Below are 19,663 nucleotides of genomic sequence, written 5' to 3' on the forward strand. Positions count from 1 at the left end.
ACATATGGAATGGCCACCAGTCCTTTGGTATTGATAGATCATGTAATTTCCTATGAACTCACACCTTACACGTTTATCTTGGCCACATTTCAGACCTCAAAACCCTAATAAATCAGCCCTTTCAGAAACCTCCCACAACTGACCATGTGATGCAAGCATGGACAAAATTAGCTGATGATCATCAAATAGATAATTAGAAGACATTATACCCGCAACAATCCTATTTTTAGGTGGGATCATTTTTTTCCCTGCTTCATAGACAGCGAATCTTTTCACATTAGGGTGAATCTCACAAAAAAAAACATGTCTGGGTCATATTTCACCTCCAAATCAAAAGAGAAAAAAAACTTAATTTGCATAAAATCACTGAAGCCTAATGAAGCCTGTTCTTAGGATTTGTTGCAATGTGTCTTTACTTGCATAAAATTTAAGCAGATTTATCCCCTAAAAAATTCTCTGTAATTGATCCATACAGTTTGATTTTGACTGCAGTGATATTTATTATATCCTTATTATTTAGTGTAATATTAAAAGTATTTATTTTAATATTAATTCTAATTTAATATACACACACAATTAAATATATATATATATATATATATATATATATATATATATATATATATATATATATAATTTAAATTTTAATGTCTTTTATGTAAGATAAAGGTAAAACAGGCCTTAATGCAAAATATTTTCGGTAACACTTTACTTATAGTCTTTATATATAATGCATTACAACAGATTTTTTTTAAATGAATTAATTATGCCTTTTAATGCTCCTTATTACTGCATTGCATATTTCTCATGAATTATTATAACCACAGTTATAATAAATTATAATACTTATCTATTCACTCAACAAATCTTTAAAAAAAATATATAATGCATTAAAGCACATGACATACAAACAATTTCAGAAGTAACAAGGAATCTGCAAATATAATGCATTTTAACTCTGGTTACAATAATTTATGAAAAGATATAATGCATTTTAATGTACATTATGAATTTACATTATAACTTAAAGGCTTTAAGTAAAGTGTTGCCATATTTTCTTTTGAATTTGGGATGAAATATAACCCCTTTACATCCTTCACGAGGTTCACCCATGTACATTGGCTTCTGGTCATAAATCGAAGCTTGACCAGCATAAAAGTACAGCTTCATAACTGAGGGCTTGAATTGCTTGCACTGCTTGCCTTCATCTTGAGCAGACTGGACATGCATGTCCAGAAAAATAAAATAAATATTTACCATATTAAATCTGATTTCATAGAATATTTAAAAATACATTTGCATGTACCATTTGTTTTGTGACAAGTCAAAACAGTTGCTACAAGGTAAAACTACCACGGTGCTTTAGCAAGAGCCTGGATCTCTACACCGAAATCAATGTCACAATCTGTTATAGCTACATGTATCTATTCATATACATATTTCAATAAATAAAACATTTGATCATCTTCTTGGTATATTAAAGCACAAGTTTCTGGTCATTTGCAGTTATAATATTTGGAGATCATGGAGTCAAAGACATGGAAGAAAGAGAGAACAGTCTGAAAAGTCCCTGGTAAAGCCCCCAATCTTCATAACAGTTCTTATTTACAAGGTTCGAAACATTAGAGAAAAACTGCACGGGTCTAAAAGGCATGCAACAAAACAAGAAGTTTGTGTGTTCTACTTTGCATGCAGGAAAAAAAAAAAAAAAAAAAAAAAGATTCTTTGGGGTAAGGACGTGCTGTTTTTGACCGAAACATAAACTTGCATTGTTGTTTTGGTGATTGATGGGGCGTGTTCTCTTAAATTGCATAAGGAAGGATTGCATTGTGATGTCGAGAGAGTCCTTGTGTTGTTTAATGTCCGCTGGCTTGAAGGAAATTAAAATGGAGCTCCATGCGTTTGACCACAAAGCCTCAGAAATTGTCTGTCCAAGACGATTAAGCATTGATCTCCATAAAGCAGTTTGGATGAAATCTCAAGCCGAATCAGTCTGTTTGTGTAACGGCGAGACAGATTACAAACATTTATAAATTGTTTCAATGAGAAGCTCATGCTGACCACTGTCCAAAGAGAAGGATATGAACATGGTTAACATCATAAGCTAAGCAGTCATGAGCCTGGATGGAGAAAAACAAGGTGTAAGGCCAAAAACATACTCATGGAAAGTACGTGAACAAACGTGTGAATGCTTGGCCTATGCACTGAAGGTACATGGTTACAAACCTCTCTATCAACCAGGTGATAAAGATAAGACCTTGGAATGTCTGTGCCTTTAAACCAGATTGTTTATTACTCAGATAGTTAGCTTTAGGATAAGTTTACACAAATATGATGTACTAAAAACTGAAAAGTTTTTCCTTTGCATTTTTTTTTTGCGTACAGAAGGTACAAAGGACACCATTGTGTTCATACGGATCTGCGAAAATGACTAAAAATGCTGTATTATTCATGCCAGGCCAGTAGGTGGCGATGTCACTTTTTAAAGAAACACTATGCTCCTTTAGACTGAACACATAATACGCATGCGCATAACGTCACTGTTTGCACAAATTGGCTTTTTTGTAATTTACACAGAGATGATAACGTTATTGTTTTCAAAAACCACATTTTCAAAAGTTTGCGTTTTCAGGCCCCCAAAACACCGTTGTTGTGTAAATGAACGGCCAAAATGCATAAAACGTTTTTTTTTAGTTGAAAACTGTCGTGTAAACGGTCCCTTACACAAGTCAACAGCTTAAAGTTGGCATGAAATGAAAAGTCACTGTTTACTGTGAACAATTCATCGACCGCATGCTCCCATTCAGATCTGCCTCCATCCAATCAAAATTTGATGGACAGAACCATGTCACTGACCAACATTTGCTTTTGCTTTCTATGGATGCATGATTTCAATTATCGGATAATTTTAGAGATTTTCCACAAACTGTGTATACTCAAAAACATCCTGAATTCCTGCATACGTTTTTGAGTTTTCTCAGCTTTTGATTTTTTACAGTGTAGGCAACACGTTAAGAAAAGTTAGGGTATAACCTTCTGCACAAGTATGCAAGTGCTTGAAACGCCTATGACGCTATAGACGTATAAGGAAAACTCTATCGCACCCCCTGAGTACAAGATGTTTAGTCTTGTACTAATGTCAATAACAGCAACAGTGCCAATAAACCAGATGTGTTGTAATTCAGGTAGCTAGCTATAAACATGTCGAAAGTTTACAAACTTTCTCAGCCAGATTCTCTTCCAAAAGTTGCTCTGCCATGACAGTAGATAATTTGCGTTAATTCCTGTTAAAGTGCAGGAACAACAATGTGTGAAATCTTAGCTAGAAGTGTTTGTGTTCACGTACATACATATGTTTCTGGTCTTAAACCTTCCATTCCTAAGCATCTACTCACAAATATCTCGCATCGCTTCCTCGTGAGTAAGAATGCGGGCATAGCTAGGGATCTTCCAAAGGCCATCGTTTAAGGGTCCTGGGTGGTCAAACACTAGACTCGCCCTGGTTGTGACTGAAGCTGCTGCATCTGTGGTGACAATGTCGTCATTCCGGTTTTCAATCTCATTTCCTTTTCTTTTGTTTTCATTCTTGTCTGTAATCATTTCCTTCTTGTTTTCTTCCTTTTGGTCCCTCAAAGATCCCTTATCCTTTGTTTTTCTGCTTTTCCTATCTCCCTCTCTGCTCGATATGTGGGTGTCTCCGATTTGCATGTCTCTGTCTCTCTGTTTTTTCTTCTTTTGGGTGCTTTTGAGCTTAGCTTCCCCTTCTGGCTCAGCCACTTCATCCCCTCCTTTGCTCCTCTCTTTTCTCTCAGCTCTCCACCTCTCCTCCTGTTCTTGGGCCTCATTTCGCTTCCTTCCTCTAGATTCCTGTTTTTTCCTTCTTTCGGCATCACTTTTTCTCTGGTCCATGCTCTGCGTCCCCTTTGCACGTCGTTCCTCTTTCTGTCCCTGCGCTTCGCCAATTACCACTTCCTGTCCTTCACGCATTGACTTCTGGGGGCTGACTGAGCGACTGTGTTGGCAGGACTTTCTGTTCTTGTGGGAGTCTCGAGTGCTTTGTTTCAGATTTTCTTTGTAGCTGCGAGCTTTGTCTTTGGCTTTGGATGGGCTTTTGGGTTTCTCTGTATCTCCCACATCAAGGAGATTCTCTGCGGACCTACTCTTGATGCGCCGTTGCTGCGAGACTCTGGAGGAGCTGGTGTTTTGTGGTTTGGCACTCTTCTCCCTCTTGCTGTCTTTAGAGCGAAGATCCTCGCAGGCCAGATCCAAGGATCCCCGAGAACGAGCAAAGGAGCTTGTCAGGTCTGGCGTTCCCTTCTTTGTTGAAGTGGATGATGGATGAAGGAGAGGAGAACCGAGAGGAATATTGGAAGTGTTGGATCCCGGCAGATCAGTAAGGATAACATCTCCTGCAGAACCTAAGGGCGAAAAGATTTGCAACTAATTAAAGCCTTATAAATATTTACCATGATAATCTTTCTTTTCTTTTTTTTTTTTTTTGAGTGGTTTTGCCTGTACTAAATTCCAAAATGCTAGGTTGTTGTGGTTGTTTGCAAATGCATTGCCATGTAGTTTTGGGTGATTGCTAGGTGATTACTAGAGTGTTTTGTGTGGTTGTTAGTGGATTGCTAAAGTGGTTGCTAGGTAATTGTTTTGAGTGTTCTAGGTGGCTTCTAGGGTTTTGCTAGAGTGTTCTGGTTGCTAGGGTATTGCTATGGTGTTTTCGGTGGTAGCTACAGGACTGTAGTGTTCAGGGTGGTTTCAAGCATATAGCTAGTAATGTGAATCCTACAATGTTCAAGATGGATGCTAGGCGATTGCTAGAGTATTCTAGGTGGTTTCTAGGGCATTGATAGAGTGTTATGGGTGGTAGCTATATGACTATTCAAGGTGATTATTTGAAGATTTGTAACAGAGAAATTACGATACTGTGTGGTTAAAAAGACGGTTTGTGAAGCTGTTTCGTACCTAAACATGATAACTGCTCTCTCTGGATCAGCGGCAGCGCCAACGCAGATTTGAATGTTCCAGTATGATTTTGTCAAAGGTTTAATAGACACGTGTGAATAGTTATCGTTTAGGAATAAGATGTTTGAATCGAGATCGCAAACTTTTAACGATTAATCGTACAGCTCTAATATAAATACAGCTATGGAAAAAATTAAGAGACCACTTAACATTGATTTCTGAACTTGGAGTGGTCTCTTAATTTTTTCCATAGCTGTATATATAATGCCCTATATATAAACTTGCACAATAAAGCAGAGTACAGTCTAGCAATTAAGGAGCTTAGAAAGTTTAGCAAAAGTCCCATTACCAAAGAAAAAAGACCTAGAGGAAAAGAGGCTGTTAGTGATGATGCTCCTGGGGGCAGTAACACACTGCAGATGAGTTTACACAACCTGCACAGAAGAAAGAAAGAAAGAAAGAAAGAAAGAAAGAAAGAAAGAAAGAAAGAAAGAAAGAAAGAAAGAAAGAAAGTTGAAGTTAGCAAGTAACTTCTGTGGTCTTGAAGTTCTTACAGCTTATATAGCAGTATCATCCTGTGTTTGTGTATCATAACTCACTGTTCTCTGATAAGAGGGCTTGTGGTCGCAGTAACAGCAGCACTTTGTTTCCTCCAGCTTGAATCAGCTCAATGGCTCTAGTGTGACTGATGCCTTGTGTCTGTTCTCCATTGATCTCCACTACCTGATCTCCTACCTGCAGAGGACACATACAAGCAGAAGATCATTTATGTGTTGTATCATCAAAACCATGAAAAGGGTTCTGTCACCTTCTTATAAGGTTTTACTTTACAGCACTTCAAAAAGCATCTCAAGACATCTGTGAACAAGACATATTTTGACAATTTGATTAAAAAAGGTGTAGTATTCAGCTTTCCTTAAAACCTTTTTACTACATTTAAATGCACTCTGCAGATGTTTCCCCAAAACATCCGCAATATGTGAGTTAATAAAGAATGGTATGCTGTACTGACGTGTATCCTGCCATCCTGTAGAGCGGGGCCATCCTCAGCCAGCCGCAGGATGTAGAGGCCCATGTTATACTCCGTTCCTCCTCTCAGGCTAAAGCCAAAACCACGAGGACCGCGTTCCAACTCAACTGCAATACAGCCCTAGGTAAAAAAATACACACAAAATGCAATTTATTCCAGTGATGGCATGAATATTTGAAGTATAACCCTGGATTAAATTACTTTTGTCTTGGCTTAAATACCTAGCATATGTGCATAGTAAGTATATAGTAGTAATATATATATATATATATATATATATATATATATATATATAAAATATGAAGAGTTCAGATGCAAAAGCCGGTATTGACCGAATGCTCTCTGCACATAGTATACGTTCATCAAATACTTTCGCTTCAAATACGCGAAATCCCAGCGTCAGCCCATTCAGAAATACCGGTTCGTTGGTAAAAACTGTTAAATGCCACTTCCCTTTGTTAGCAAAAGCCTTTAAATGTGCCTAGAATTAAAAATTGAATTTATATTGGCATAGTTAAATAACAAGAGTTCAGTACATGGAAATGACATACAGTGAGTCTCAAACTCCATTGTTTCCTCCTTCTTATATAAATCTCATTTGTTTAAAAGACCTCTGAAGAACAGGCGAATCTCAACATAACACCGACTGTTACGTAACAGTTGGGGTGTACGCCCCCAATATTTGCATATGCCAGCTCATGTTCCCAACATTATGAAAGGCATTAGACAAGGGCAGCCAGTATTATGTATATGGATCTGTGCACAGCTGAATCGTCAGACTAGGTAAGCAAGCAAGGACAACAGCGAAAAATGGCAGATGGAGCGATAATAACTGACATGATCCATGATTACATGATATTTTTAGTGATATTTGTAAATTGTCTTTCTAAATGTTTCGTTAGCATGTTGCTAATGTACTGTTAAATGTGGTTAAAGTTACCATTGTTTCTTACTGTATTCACGGAGACAAGAGCCGTCGCTATTTTCATTTTGAAACACTTGCAGTCTGTATAATGCATAAACACAACTTAATTCTTTATAAATCTCTCCAACAGTGTGTAATGTTAGCTTTAGCCACGGAGCAAAACCTCAAACTCATTCAGAATCAAATGTAAACATCCAAATAAATACAATACACATAATCCGACGCATGCATGCAGTATGCATGGCGAACACTTTGTAAAGATCCATTTTGAGGGTTATATTAGCTGTGTAAACTTTGTTTATGCACTGTTTAAGGCAAGCGCGAGCTCCAGGGGCAGAGAGCGCAAGCATTTAAAGGGGCCGCAGCATGAATCGGCACATTTCTAATTATGCCCCAAAATAGGCAGTTAAAAAAATTAATTAAAAAAAATCTATGGGGTATTTTGAGCTGAAACTTTACAGACACATTCAGGGGACACCGTAGACTTATACAGTATTACATCTTGTAAAAAAAACGTTCGATGGGACCTTTAAGTCAGGGGTTTCCAAACTTGGTCTTGGAAGGCTGCTGTCAGAGTTTAGCTCCAACCCCAATTAAACAAACTTGATCCAACTAATCAAGGTCTAAGTAGGCATACTAGAAACTTCCAGGCAGGTGTGTTGAGGCAAGTTGGAACTAAACTCTGCAGGACAGTGGCCCTCCAGGACCGAGTTTGGAGACCCCTTCTTTAAGTCCACAGAAGAACCAATCAGAAGACGCGAATCAAATCATGTGATTTCAAAATGAATGACGGTGTGGGTATGAGGCAGCATTCAATTGCAGAGCTGCAAGTTTTTCTCATGTTTTGTCCATCGTTACCATGGCAATAGCAGGATTTCGCGAGTAGCAAGTAAACACAACAGTGTTCCTTTTGCTGCTGTAAAACTGACAGAAGTTTTGGACTTAGAGGTTTTTACAAAAAAAATTGTTAAATACCAATGAATTGACTAAAGTGACATTTTTGAAAATAAGGAATTTCAATAACTGACTAATAACCTTTTCATTGCCATTAAAGTGAAATTACTGAACCTAACCATAGGAGCCTGGTAAAAATACTCATTTAAAAGAAAACATGTCAGACGGACTTTGTCAGGTTTTTGCAATGGAACTCTTCATTTTATTTTTCATCATATTATTATTTTTTTGCATCATAAATTACACTAGACGTGTTTGTTGACTATAGATAAAGTTTAAGTACAGTTTATGATGTAAGTGTGACTCTTGCCTGTTTGGAGTTGGCGACACACAATGTTCCCTGTTCACTCATGGTAAGAGCTTTATACTCCGTCCATATGAGCTCATCCCTGATCTCATCCATATCCAAATTATATCTGCACATAAGTAACACATATTATAGAACAGAAGTGTGGCTTAATTCCTCCATAAGTGATTAGAGCTTAATTGTACTGGCTGTAGAATTTACATGAATTTACAAGAAATATACAGAGGAAATGAGCACATTTATAGTGGTTGAAATATGTAATAGTGCACTGCACCTCTCATCCTGAGTGGATTTGAGAATCTTGTGCTGCGGTGCTGGACTTTGTTTGGCCGAGCTCGCTCCTGAGGGCGGGCCTTTGTACTCTAAACAGCCAATCAAAACAGACTGATAAACATCAAGCGTTAAAGTCCTCATGAAACAGCATTGTTACTAATGATAAATAAATAAGATTAGGAATGTTTTAACTCCAAAAACCTTGGCCAGTTAATGCTATTTTGTTGTATCATATTCATACCTATGAGCTAACACATATTAAACATGACAGAGAAAAATGAACTGTGTATTTTCATGCTTTGTATTTGAAATAAGCTAATAATTGGTCTAAGTGCCCTTTATAAAGCATTCAATTTAAATATGCATGCATAATTAATACCAAATGCTGCTGTGGATATTAGCGTTTTAATTGAAGCTACATCATTGCCCTAGTGTGACGAATCAAAGCATGAGGCACAGGTTGAGAAAGCACGAAAATGTTCTGCGGCAGTGTTTATGTGACATTTCATTATCTCACTCACCGTCCTCAGGAACCACGGTGAGTGTGACAGAGTTCCCCGCGTCTTTGATAAGCTGAACAATTTCGTTGTGGGAGAGCTCCACAATGGATTGACTGTTCACAGCGGATATGCGGTCGCCCACGTTCAACAACCCACAGCGGTCAGTTGGACTGCCCTCGATTATTCGACCGATCTTATGAGGAATCACTGCAACACACACTTAGGCAAATCACTTAGCAGAATTGGAATGGCTTCATAATGAATGAATTATAGGAAATATAACAATTCTGAGGTTGTGCAAAACTAAAAAACAGCTGGATTGAGTGGAATGGAAACAGTTTCATAGTATTATGTAGTAGTGTTGTCAAAAGTACTGACTTTGACACTGAAATTTTAAAAATGTGATGCTTTGAGTGCTGTTGAGTGGATTCGTAAACACCTCTGATTGGCCACTGTGTTCACATATATGTGTGTGGCCAATCACACACACATATGTTGAGCGTGTGAACACAATGGCCAATCAGAGGTGTTTACGAATCCACTCAAAACATCACATTTTGAAAATTTCATTTTTGACTTGGTATCGAAGTCGGTACTTTTGACAACACTATTATGTAGTAAAAATTACATAAAATATAAGTATATAACCGCTCTGAATGATAACCGGTTCTTGATTCCCAATCCTAGTGATAGAACATTTTTGTGCACATAATGTATTTTCCAAGTAACTTGGCTGGTGCGTCAATGAATCTGCTGTTACCTCCAGGTGGCGGTTTGCTCTTTGAGGTGAGGATGACAAATCCAAAGCCCTCATTATCTTTACGATGGAGTGTGATATCAAATGACTCCTGGTCCTTGATGCTTGGCACCTGGATACGCGGAAGACGAGGTGAGCCATTCACAAGTGTCACTGCCCCGCTCCCAACATCCACTGGGGCATCTATAGAGCAGAAGATTACACGGACTGACCTTTAATGAAAGCTTTTCAGGCAGTTAATTACACTCCAGCACAGGTTTTTATGTCTAAGGCCTGTCAGTCAGCAGTGCTCACCTCTGTAAATGACCTTCCTGCGCACTGAAAGGAGCACTTGTCCGTTGCGCGCTGCGTTAGTCATCAGATCCAGAACTTGTTTGTGAGATTTCCCCTTTACAATGATGCCATCGATGCCAATGAGCTCATCTCCGGCCCTCAGACGGCCTTCCTTCTCTGCCGCCCCCTGGGGAATTATGGCACCAATGTAGACCTAATGAAATTAGATGCATAGCTCATTTTAGAGATACGACACAAAGTCGATCTGCTAATAAATCACATAAATACAGTCCATGTATACCAGTATTTAGTAATATGGTTACTGAAGTATGAAGGACTTACTGGTTGTTCCGCGCCCTCTCCCCCAAGCACACGAAAGCCAAAGCCCGTGTCCTGATCTCGCTTAATGAACACGTCCAACTCTTTATAGTGAGGTACTGCATAACAATAGAGAGATTTACATGGAGGTATGATAAATAAATTGCAATAAACCACATTCAACAATTCATCACAAAAAAGTAAAACCAAAAATAAAAGCAACCATTTATCAATCATGTATAGGGCTTTTTCTGTTTCTGCATCCAGAACATAAATTAAAAGGGTGGTTCTCCCAAATATGTCATTGGAAAATCTTTTTTTTCTTTTCTCTGTGAAGCTCAAATGCTGATATTAAGCAGCTGCTCTTTTCCATTCCATAATAGTGGTTGGTGACTGGTAAGGTTTAAAGGGACAAAAAGTACCACAAAATAACCCATACAAACTAGATTAAGAGTCTTCCAAAGTCATTCAATAACTGTTTAACGTAACGAAATTGAAATTCATTGAAAATCTTCTGCTTATAAATCTGATTCAAAGTTTTACACCATTAATATCTAGCGTTAGCGTCAGTTCTGGCAGGTCACGTCAGTCAAGCTTGCATCAGCTGACTCCCAGGTGACTTGCGTCTATCTATAGGAATACGACGCCTATTGCGGCATCTATATATAAGCTCCTCAGTATTATCAGCAGCTACTGCATTTCTCAGGAGCAAATTACCCTCCTCCATCCCCAGCTCCTCCTCTCTTCAGTCAGGATTGGCCTCATTATTTCCCCTGAATCAGACTAATTCTCGAAATATGTGTACGTTAAATCATGACATTTAATGATATCTGCATGTTGGTCCTGTTCTGTTTACCCTAGGGGGTTTATTGCTGCTCTTCCTGCTCTTATCCATGCTAGGCTGCATGGATGCACAGGGAGTTCTTGCCCAGAACAGAACCATACCGCCAATACAAACTCTATGCATTATCTATCATATTTGACGATAGTGGTCCTGACAGAACCTGGTGCGATATACACAAGAACGTTACATTTGCCCACAGATCTTGTTATATTGTAGTGTGCCATTTTCCCGTGCATTATGAGTTGAACAGAGTTCCTTAGTGTTTTGTTCTTTTTGCCACAATGTTTGTTGTAAGATCAGGTTGATCACATTGCTAATTTAGATTTTTATGCTTAAAGAAAGAAAGAAAAAAAAAATCTTACAGGTTGTGAAAAACATTAAGATTTGTGACATTAAAAAGTGTAAAGTTTTTATAAAGTAACAGTGTCCAACAGCGACACCCGCAGGTGAAGTTACAGCGGGAGGCATGCCTCCTCTGTCCCCATTGAATTAAAACAGACACTCTAATGCATGTGGTGGGTTTAATGGGGGTAACTAGGAATGAATGGGGGAAAGTCACATGAGAGGAGGCAATGCCCCCATCACGCTTTGATTGGATATTATCGGTTATGATTGGATATGATTGGTTGATGCAATAATCCCGCCTCTTGTTTCCGTGCGCATTCTCATAGGCCTGAATGAAGACAACAATGGCATTAATAGGAAGACTTATTAAAAAGTAAGTAAACAACTCAGCCATTTTACTGCTTTGTCACATCAAAATCAAACTTGAAATGGCCTGAAAACATGATGATTGTTGGGTTTTTTAGTGAGCAGTCAGCTTGGGGAAATTAAAGGTACATCTTCGGGTCTGTGACCAGAGTGTACAAGCTTGATGACTGCTGAAAATAAGTTGACTATTTAAAAGAAAAGCTGAGCAAGAAAATTAAGAATAATGGACATAAATTTACATTTGATATACAGTAGGCCTATATAAAACAAAATTGCCTCCCCAATCCTGGCTGGGGACCCACCTACCGGAATGTTTTCGACATCATGGTGCTGTAACATAAAAGAGTTTCCTTCCAGCTCAGCAGAGACTCACCTATGCTCTCCGACAAGGCTTTGGGCTTGCTGTAGTGGAGGGAAGCGTCTTGTTTTGGAGAGCTACATGGCAGTGTGTTTGAGTGATAGGTCAAAGCCTGGGGAACCATGATGTCATGGCAACGGTCCAGAGTCTCAGTACTGGCACTCATCCCCGGTCTCTGTTGGAATACAAGGGGAATGAGATGTGTTTTAATACCACTTCACAAAGTGACCCGCAGAGTGCACATAGATATGGACTATTTATATGCAACTTTAAAACGGCTTGCTGGGTGTGTTTTCTGATAGAATGCAAGCAAGTTTGTACAGATAGACTAAAAAGAAACACTATTATCGTTGGATCGTGCCTTTGTGGTCTGGTTAGCAGAAAAAGAAAAATTCCCTCAATTCATTTGCAAATACAGTTTCCATTTCAAGAGTGATGCTGAAAAACAGTGAGGCTGAGATATTTGATGTTTTTCAGGAAACCCACAGGAAAATGAAGCCCAACAATCCCATACAATTAATGTTTTTGCAGTTTTGCCTCATGTTAACTTGTTTTTGGTAAAGTTACTGGTGTTTTTAAAGCATTTAATTTTTAACAACTAGATTTTTACATTTACTGTAGAAACTGTGAGTGGTGGTGTTCATACAAAACTCACCACCATGATACTAGGGTGGTTGCCAAGGATTGCAATGTGGTTACCAAGATGTCCCGAATGGTTGCTTGGGCATTACTAGGTGGTTTTATGGGGTTCTGAGGGGTTGTTAGGGCGTTGCTAGGTGGATTTAAGGGTTTTCAGGGCAGTTACTATGTGGTTTCTAGAGTTCCTGGGAGTTTGATTTCTAAGATTTTCCATGTGGTCTCTAGGTGTTGATAGGTAGTTTCTAGGGGTTTCTGGGTGGTTGCTACTTGTTAGGGCATTTCTACGGTGGTCTCGGTGCTCTGTGGTTTTCTGTGTGGTTAGAAGGTGGTTTCTCTAGTGTCCTAGGTGTTTGATAACTGCTTTACAGGGTTTCTAATGTGTTCTTAGTGGTTGCTAGGGCGTTTCTAAGATGTTCTAGGTGGTTTATAGGGTGTTCTGGGTAGTTGCTAGGGCATTTCTATGGTTTTCTGGGTGGTTGCTAGGTGGTTTCTAGGGTTTTCTGTGTGGTTACAAGGTGGTTTCTCTAGTGTCCTAGGTGTTTGATAACTGCTTTACAGGGTTTCTAATGTGTTCTTAGTGGTTGCTAGGGCGTTTCTAAGATGTTCTAGGTGGTTTCTAGGGTTTTCTGGGTGGTTACTAGGGAATTTTTTTGGGGTGTTCTGGGTGGTTGCTAGGTGGTTTCTATTTTGAAATGGGTGGTTAAAGCATTGCATTAAAGCATTGCTAGGTTGTTTAGGGCATTCTAGGTGGTGGCTAAGTAGTTTCTATGGTTCTGGGTGGTTGTTATGGTGTTTCTATGTTGAATTGGGAGGTTGTTAAAGTGTTGCTAGGTTGTTTCTAGGGTGCTGTATGTGGTTACAAAGTGGTTTCTGGGGTTGTTTGAGTGGTTGCCAGGTTGTTCTTTACAGGCCAGAGTCAAAAGTGTCCACCTACAAGTCTCTATGATAATCAGATCCTTTAAAATCCTTCTTCAATGTAAGTCTATTGGACATTTTTGAAATCGCAAATCTGAACACTTAGTACAAGCCACACAAATCATTTATGTCTGCAATACAAATGGTGTGGGACGTGTTAGCTATCAAACTTTAGTACTTACAGGAAGGAGTTTGTTCAAATCCCAAACCCCAAGTACGAGCAATAATTGAGAAGAAATTTCATCAGCACAAAATAAAATATTCTGCCATTTCCTCAGCTCTACAAGGTCATTATCACCTCTGAAAATCTATTATCATACTCACAGGTCTTAAACTCTTCACAGGCGATGTCTGACCTAGAAACAGAAAAAAAGGCAAATGAGAGACATAAGTAGCACTGAAAGAGGGAAAAATTGGGGAACAGGCACTCATCAACATACAGATGAAAAAAACAGGAACTCATTACTGAGATAGAAAGTTTCTAGCCTTATTATAATGACAGTGCTTCATGGTTGTTGCCTCTCAAACATAAAAAAGGCAAGAGAATACATTGTTTCAGTGCTACATTATTAATTCCCATCCATCTAACTAAAAAGCTACTCAAAGAGGAAGCGTCATTCAAGTGCTTCAAAGTGGGGCGTTTCCTGAGCCAATTCCGAGCTGAGTTAATCATGACACATGCGTCATCTAGGAGCCATTAAAGATGGATAAAATAAATGTACATAAGAGAAAATGATGATGGATACTATGAATTCTCCAGGGAGAGAGACATTGCAAATGACAGAAGTCATGCATAAAATAATGACGCAGCTATGCTTCCATCTGTCATTTCAGAACCCACGCCGTTTATTCATTCCCTTTGTTTTCTCTCTGTCTTTCTCTTGATTGGTTTGATTTCCATTGAATTTAATGGCTAAGCAATGAATGACGAAACTTACTCAGCCTTTGAGGGTTAATGGAACTGATTAAAGCATTATCTTGCTCTCTCTCTCTCTCTTTTCCCCCTCCCTGCTTCACTCAGCAGACAATAAATCCTCACAGAACTCTTTGCAGACACATCCTGAAATTCCCCTATGATCTAGACTCATTTCCCAAATTCCCAGCCAACCCCACAGAGTGGGTGCAAAAAATGCAAAGGAGCCTCTCCTGCCAACTGTGTCAGAAGCAACGGTCCATCATTCTTACATAACGTTCTCCCAAGAGACAGAAACACACCTCGAGTATGATCAGTGAGAGTGGAGGAGAGGAGAACAAGTGCGGCTAAAATGTAAAATTATGAAGTGGGGAAAAGAATGGAACTGATTTCTTACCTGCTGAAGAATGGAGAGATAACCAAAAAAGAGAGACAAAAGGAAAAGAGCCTTTGTGCAATTCCCTGCTCCCCAAAAGACCAGCATACTGGAGCTGCTCACCAGTATATGGTATATGTGTTTTTTTCTGAGTAATCTATCAAAATTAGGTGAGGTGTATGCTTAAAATAAGAAAAAAAAAAAAAAAAAACAATCTGACAATGGGGTTAGAACTCAATTTTTCTTACCCCTTTTGCAGATTTTTTTTTTTTTATTTGTTAAAAACACATAAACCACAATAATTTTGATGTATTTCTCAGAAAACAAAACGTGAGATTTTGCATCTCACATACAGTAAATGTTCTTGAAGTAAGAAAGTTTAGATATTTGTACTGAAAAACAAGATCCTAAGTAAAGCCCTATTTAGACAAGACTAGTTATCCTAACGCTTCTCCTCCTCTTTTTTACCAACCTGAGCTACCATTTGCGCACCAGTCTTTGGCATGCTTTCATTTCATCAATACGGATGGTATCCAACAGAAAAATAACATTATAAAATTAATAAATAGAGCCAAATTGCAGAAACTGTGAAAAGTTTTAATGTCAGTGTCAGGTAAGAGTAAGATATTTGTCTAGATTTACTTAAGTTAACTTAAATATGGTTTTTATAATAAATTAAATTTATATCAGCAAACAATAAATTAAAAGACATATACATAATTTGTGATGCACGTAAGCACAGCAGATGACCTTCTGTAACGCTCATATATATAGAAAACACACTCCCACCTCTGTAATAAACAGATGATAGTCCCGTCCAAAACAGTACATAAAATCACAGATGTCAAGTGATAAGAATTGCAACTCAAACGTCATTTAGAAAACCAGTCCCATCCGAATAGGGCTTAAGAAATTGACTTTTTGCAGTGTACTCTTTCCAAGAATTGGGAATTAATTTATTTTTTCGATTTCTGAATATTGAATGAATTCAAATGAGTAAATATGATACAGAATTTGAATTTAAAGAGGTAAAAATAAAAAACAGAAATTTATATTACTGCAATAAGTGTAATTTTACTACAAAAATGATGAATGATGAATGATGAATGATGGCTTGACAAAGGCTTGTCTGAAAGTTTAAAGAAGTATAAAAAGTTTGACTGTTTTATTCATTTTCACATTTATATTCACTTCATTCTAGTCTTAGGGCCCTATCATACACCCAACGCAATGTGACGCCAGGCTCGACGCAAGTGTTTTTTGCTAGTTTCAGCCCGACGCAGTTATCATTTTCACGTCCGGCGCCCACGTTGTTTAAATAGCAAATGCACTCGCACCCATCTGTTCACCCATGGGCGTGCTGGTCTGAAAACGAGTTGTGTTCAGACGCATTGTTGGCATGTTGCTATTTTGAGGCAACTGAAAACGACTGCACTATTGACCAACGAAAACCTATTCTAATGGTGCAGTATTTTTTATTTATTTTTTTTTGTCATTTAAAGGGTGCGTTAGTAATATGCACCTATAGCAACAACGCACATAAACTCTGCTTGTTACACACACAGGGACGCGCAGCAGAACACAAACATGCCAAATATTAAAAATGAAAGGATTACAATGTAAAATTATTTATTGTATACATTAAGATAAAAATGCCTACATGTCATAATGGATAGTCATTGCATGTATCAGAATTACCTATTTGCAGTAATGACGAATGAAATTGGCTAATTATTTGACCAATTGTGGCAATACACACATGTATTTAAACTGTCTCGTCAGGTTGAGGGTGTCTATATTCCGCCATATAAATAGAAATCTGCCATACAATGAATGGGAGATGACACTCTGATTGGTTTATTGCATGTTATGCCCAAAACACACCCATGACTCATTAAGAGACTAGGTACAACCCTTTTGGACTATGCGCCTGGCACGCTGCCCATTTTTTCCAATGTTAAACTTGTAAAGTGGATTTGGATACGCCCTAAGTGCACCTGCACTATGCACTTCAGACCATGTGCTTAGATCATTAAAATAGGGCCTAAAGTCTTTTCAGCAGGGTTTTTATGCCTAAGATCCATTTTGAGTGTATGTGATGGAGAGCAGAGGAAAGTTTTAGTTTAAAATAAGCAAGAAAAAAGATGAGGGACAACAAGACCATCTGAAATCGTCATTGGTCACCATATGCCTACTATGGCTACATTAACTAAACTCTATAACTGCCCAAAGCATACTCTACACACACACAGGATCATTGAAATGCATTTTCCGTACAGCTGTTTGAAACAATATGTATTGTGAAAAGTGCTGCACAAATAAATATGAATTTCCTGGGAATCAAACCTATTGTTGCTAGTGCCATGCTGTACTGTTTAAGCTACAGGAACAATGCAAAGAATTCTAGCTGCATTTTGCATGATGCTGTGTTTTGTGTTAGAATGCACATCATAATGCAACAGAAATGTGCATTGCATTCTCAGTATTGCCACAAGAGCCAAAATAGTGGGAATTAGTGTAAACTTTCGGCTTCTTCTGCTCATGTAGTCCATGTTTATGGCCTAAACGGATCAGTGAGATGTTCCACATACCCTCCTGCTCTCTTACCTCCTCTCAACACCAACAGATTCACTTCGCTCCCCACAGGGAGGTCCTTCAGTATATCCACCACCTGCGCGTGGCTCAGCGTTTGCACATTCTGCCTGTTAATCTCCTTTATCACATCTCCTTTCAACAGTCCTCGGCACCACTGCTCATCCAGGATCATTTTCACCTTCTGCCCCAGTGGACAGTCTGCAATGGCAAAGCCAAATCCTCCAGGTCCCTTCACGATTGGAACGCTCACCAGCTCCGGTTGCAGCATCCCCGTCTCGGGCCTATCATTGGCACTGATGCTGCCTCCTGGAAGTGCAGCAACCACTGGCCGCCCGCTGGCGTCTGTGGTTACATAGTGAAGCTCTTGGGAGGAGCCGTGGAGTGCGTCACCTTTGACCAGCAGCGGCTGGCCATTGATGAGGGGTACGGCGGTTACGATCTCTCCTGTCGGAGGTGGAGGGGGAGGAGGTAGGTCCTCGCTGTCCGCATCCACGTCAGGGGGGAGTGAGTATCCGTGACAAAGGACCATGTCCACGTACTGGTTAATTGGGATGCACTGGAACATGTGGACCACGTCAGCATGCGTCTTGCCTAAGACAAGTGTGCCGTTGATTTCCACAATAACATCACCTTGGATAAGAAGACAGGAAATTTGACAGCATGAGAAAGAATCATTACAAAGTGGATCAACAACTTTTCTAATCCATTTGTGTTTTTGAAAGACACTAGATAAAAGGAATAGTTTACTCAAGATTGAAAATTCTTTCATTATTTATTCACCCTTATGTTGTCCCAAACCGGAACTATTTCCCTATGAATCTTTTTGAATGAATTTTCAAACAGATCTTTAAACAGAGCTGATAAGCTACAAAAATAACAAAAACACCAAGCAGTCTGTGTCACTTGTATGGTATATTCAAGTAAGTTTTTTTGGAATGGGATTAGTGAATGAATCATTTTACATTGGTTTCTTTTCAATGAATTGGCTGATCCAGTTCATGAACCAGTTCTAAATTTGACCTAAATTAAACCTATAAATTAAACTTAGAGGCCCACTGAAGTGCTTTGGAACACGCAGCATTATTTAATGTGTTGAAGCAATTTCAACTGAAACAGGAAGACAGGGCGGGACATATCGAACAGCTGAATTGAGGATGTTTCTAGACATCACTCACCAGAGGCCATCTTGTTGTCCTGTGCGGCAGGGCCATCAGAGAGAACGTTCTTCACCTGCAGGAACTCATCAGGTCGGTCTCCACCAATGATGGTGAAACCAAACCCCTGTTGGCTCTTCCTGAGAGCCGTGTGATACAACTCCCCCTTCAGCTGGGTTGGGTCTCGTGTGAATCCGGGCGTACCAGCCACTCCACCTACAGAGACAGAAGAGAGGAAGACACAGAACATCTGTGATGACTTCACATAAAATATGCACAAAGACGAAACTGTAAACAACTAGACATTGATATAGTAGATGTGCGTGAAATATACAAGCACCAACTGCACCACATGAAACGCTGATAAACATGTTTTCAAAATGCATGACAAATCCATAAATAATGTGTGAAGTCCACAAACAAACGCCCACATTTACTTCTGACTGTCTTTAATATAAGCACATTATGGGATATTTTCCACTAATATAGTACAAAATAGGACATGAAACACAAAGGAGTCATTTATTTATCAGTTTGAACAAATAGAAAAGAGGTGCCTAGTTTTCAGAAAAGGTTGACTATTAACCTCAGGAGGTCAAATGAAATGGCTTTATTTTCTATTAATTTTTTATGAAGTTTGCACTTTTGCTTTAACAATAATGTCTAAATGTAGTTCATTACCCACATATATCCACCTGTTTTTATGTACATTTTGAGATATTGCATTAAAAAAAAAAACACTGGATGGAAATGCCAAGACGTGCAAGAGTTTTTTGCTAGTTTCAGCCCGACGCAGTTATCATTTTCACGTCCAGTGCCCACGTTGTTTAAATAGCAAATGCACTCGCACCCA

At 38.8% G+C, this 19,663-nt stretch overlaps 1 protein-coding gene and 1 long non-coding RNA gene across 3 annotated transcripts in view; one reads left to right on the plus strand and one right to left on the minus strand.

Moving 5' to 3' along the window:
- Nucleotides 1–1,685: 1,685 nt before the first annotated feature.
- Nucleotides 1,686–19,663, minus strand: part of LOC125273511 (membrane-associated guanylate kinase, WW and PDZ domain-containing protein 3) — a 124,450-nt gene continuing 106,472 nt past the window's right edge. The window contains exons 9-21 of one of the 2 annotated variants that reach the window (XM_048198958.1): nt 18,832–19,026; nt 17,669–18,286; nt 14,097–14,128; nt 12,234–12,393; nt 10,330–10,424; nt 10,009–10,201; nt 9,718–9,897; nt 8,979–9,164; nt 8,459–8,546; nt 8,188–8,293; nt 5,981–6,118; nt 5,568–5,703; nt 1,686–4,418 (exon numbers count right to left, since the gene is read on the minus strand). In XM_048198958.1, coding sequence (XP_048054915.1) covers nt 3,388–4,418; nt 5,568–5,703; nt 5,981–6,118; nt 8,188–8,293; nt 8,459–8,546; nt 8,979–9,164; nt 9,718–9,897; nt 10,009–10,201; nt 10,330–10,424; nt 12,234–12,393; nt 14,097–14,128; nt 17,669–18,286; nt 18,832–19,026 — 3,158 coding nt within the window. In that variant the 3' untranslated portion in view covers nt 1,686–3,387. Of the gene's footprint in view, nt 4,419–5,567; nt 5,704–5,980; nt 6,119–8,187; nt 8,294–8,458; nt 8,547–8,978; nt 9,177–9,717; nt 9,898–10,008; nt 10,202–10,329; nt 10,425–12,233; nt 12,394–14,096; nt 14,129–17,668; nt 18,287–18,831; nt 19,027–19,663 lie in introns of both variants that reach the window. The other variant, XM_048198957.1, reaches the window with a different exon arrangement.
- Nucleotides 5,697–12,227, plus strand: LOC125273512. Its single transcript, XR_007186084.1, has 4 exons — nt 5,697–5,865; nt 6,002–6,122; nt 9,724–9,846; nt 11,821–12,227. It is a non-coding gene; the product is annotated as an uncharacterized LOC125273512 (long non-coding RNA).

The sequence above is a fragment of the Megalobrama amblycephala genome, linkage group LG8, assembly GCF_018812025.1.
Source record: "Megalobrama amblycephala isolate DHTTF-2021 linkage group LG8, ASM1881202v1, whole genome shotgun sequence".
Classification (NCBI taxonomy): Eukaryota; Metazoa; Chordata; class Actinopteri; order Cypriniformes; family Xenocyprididae; genus Megalobrama; species Megalobrama amblycephala.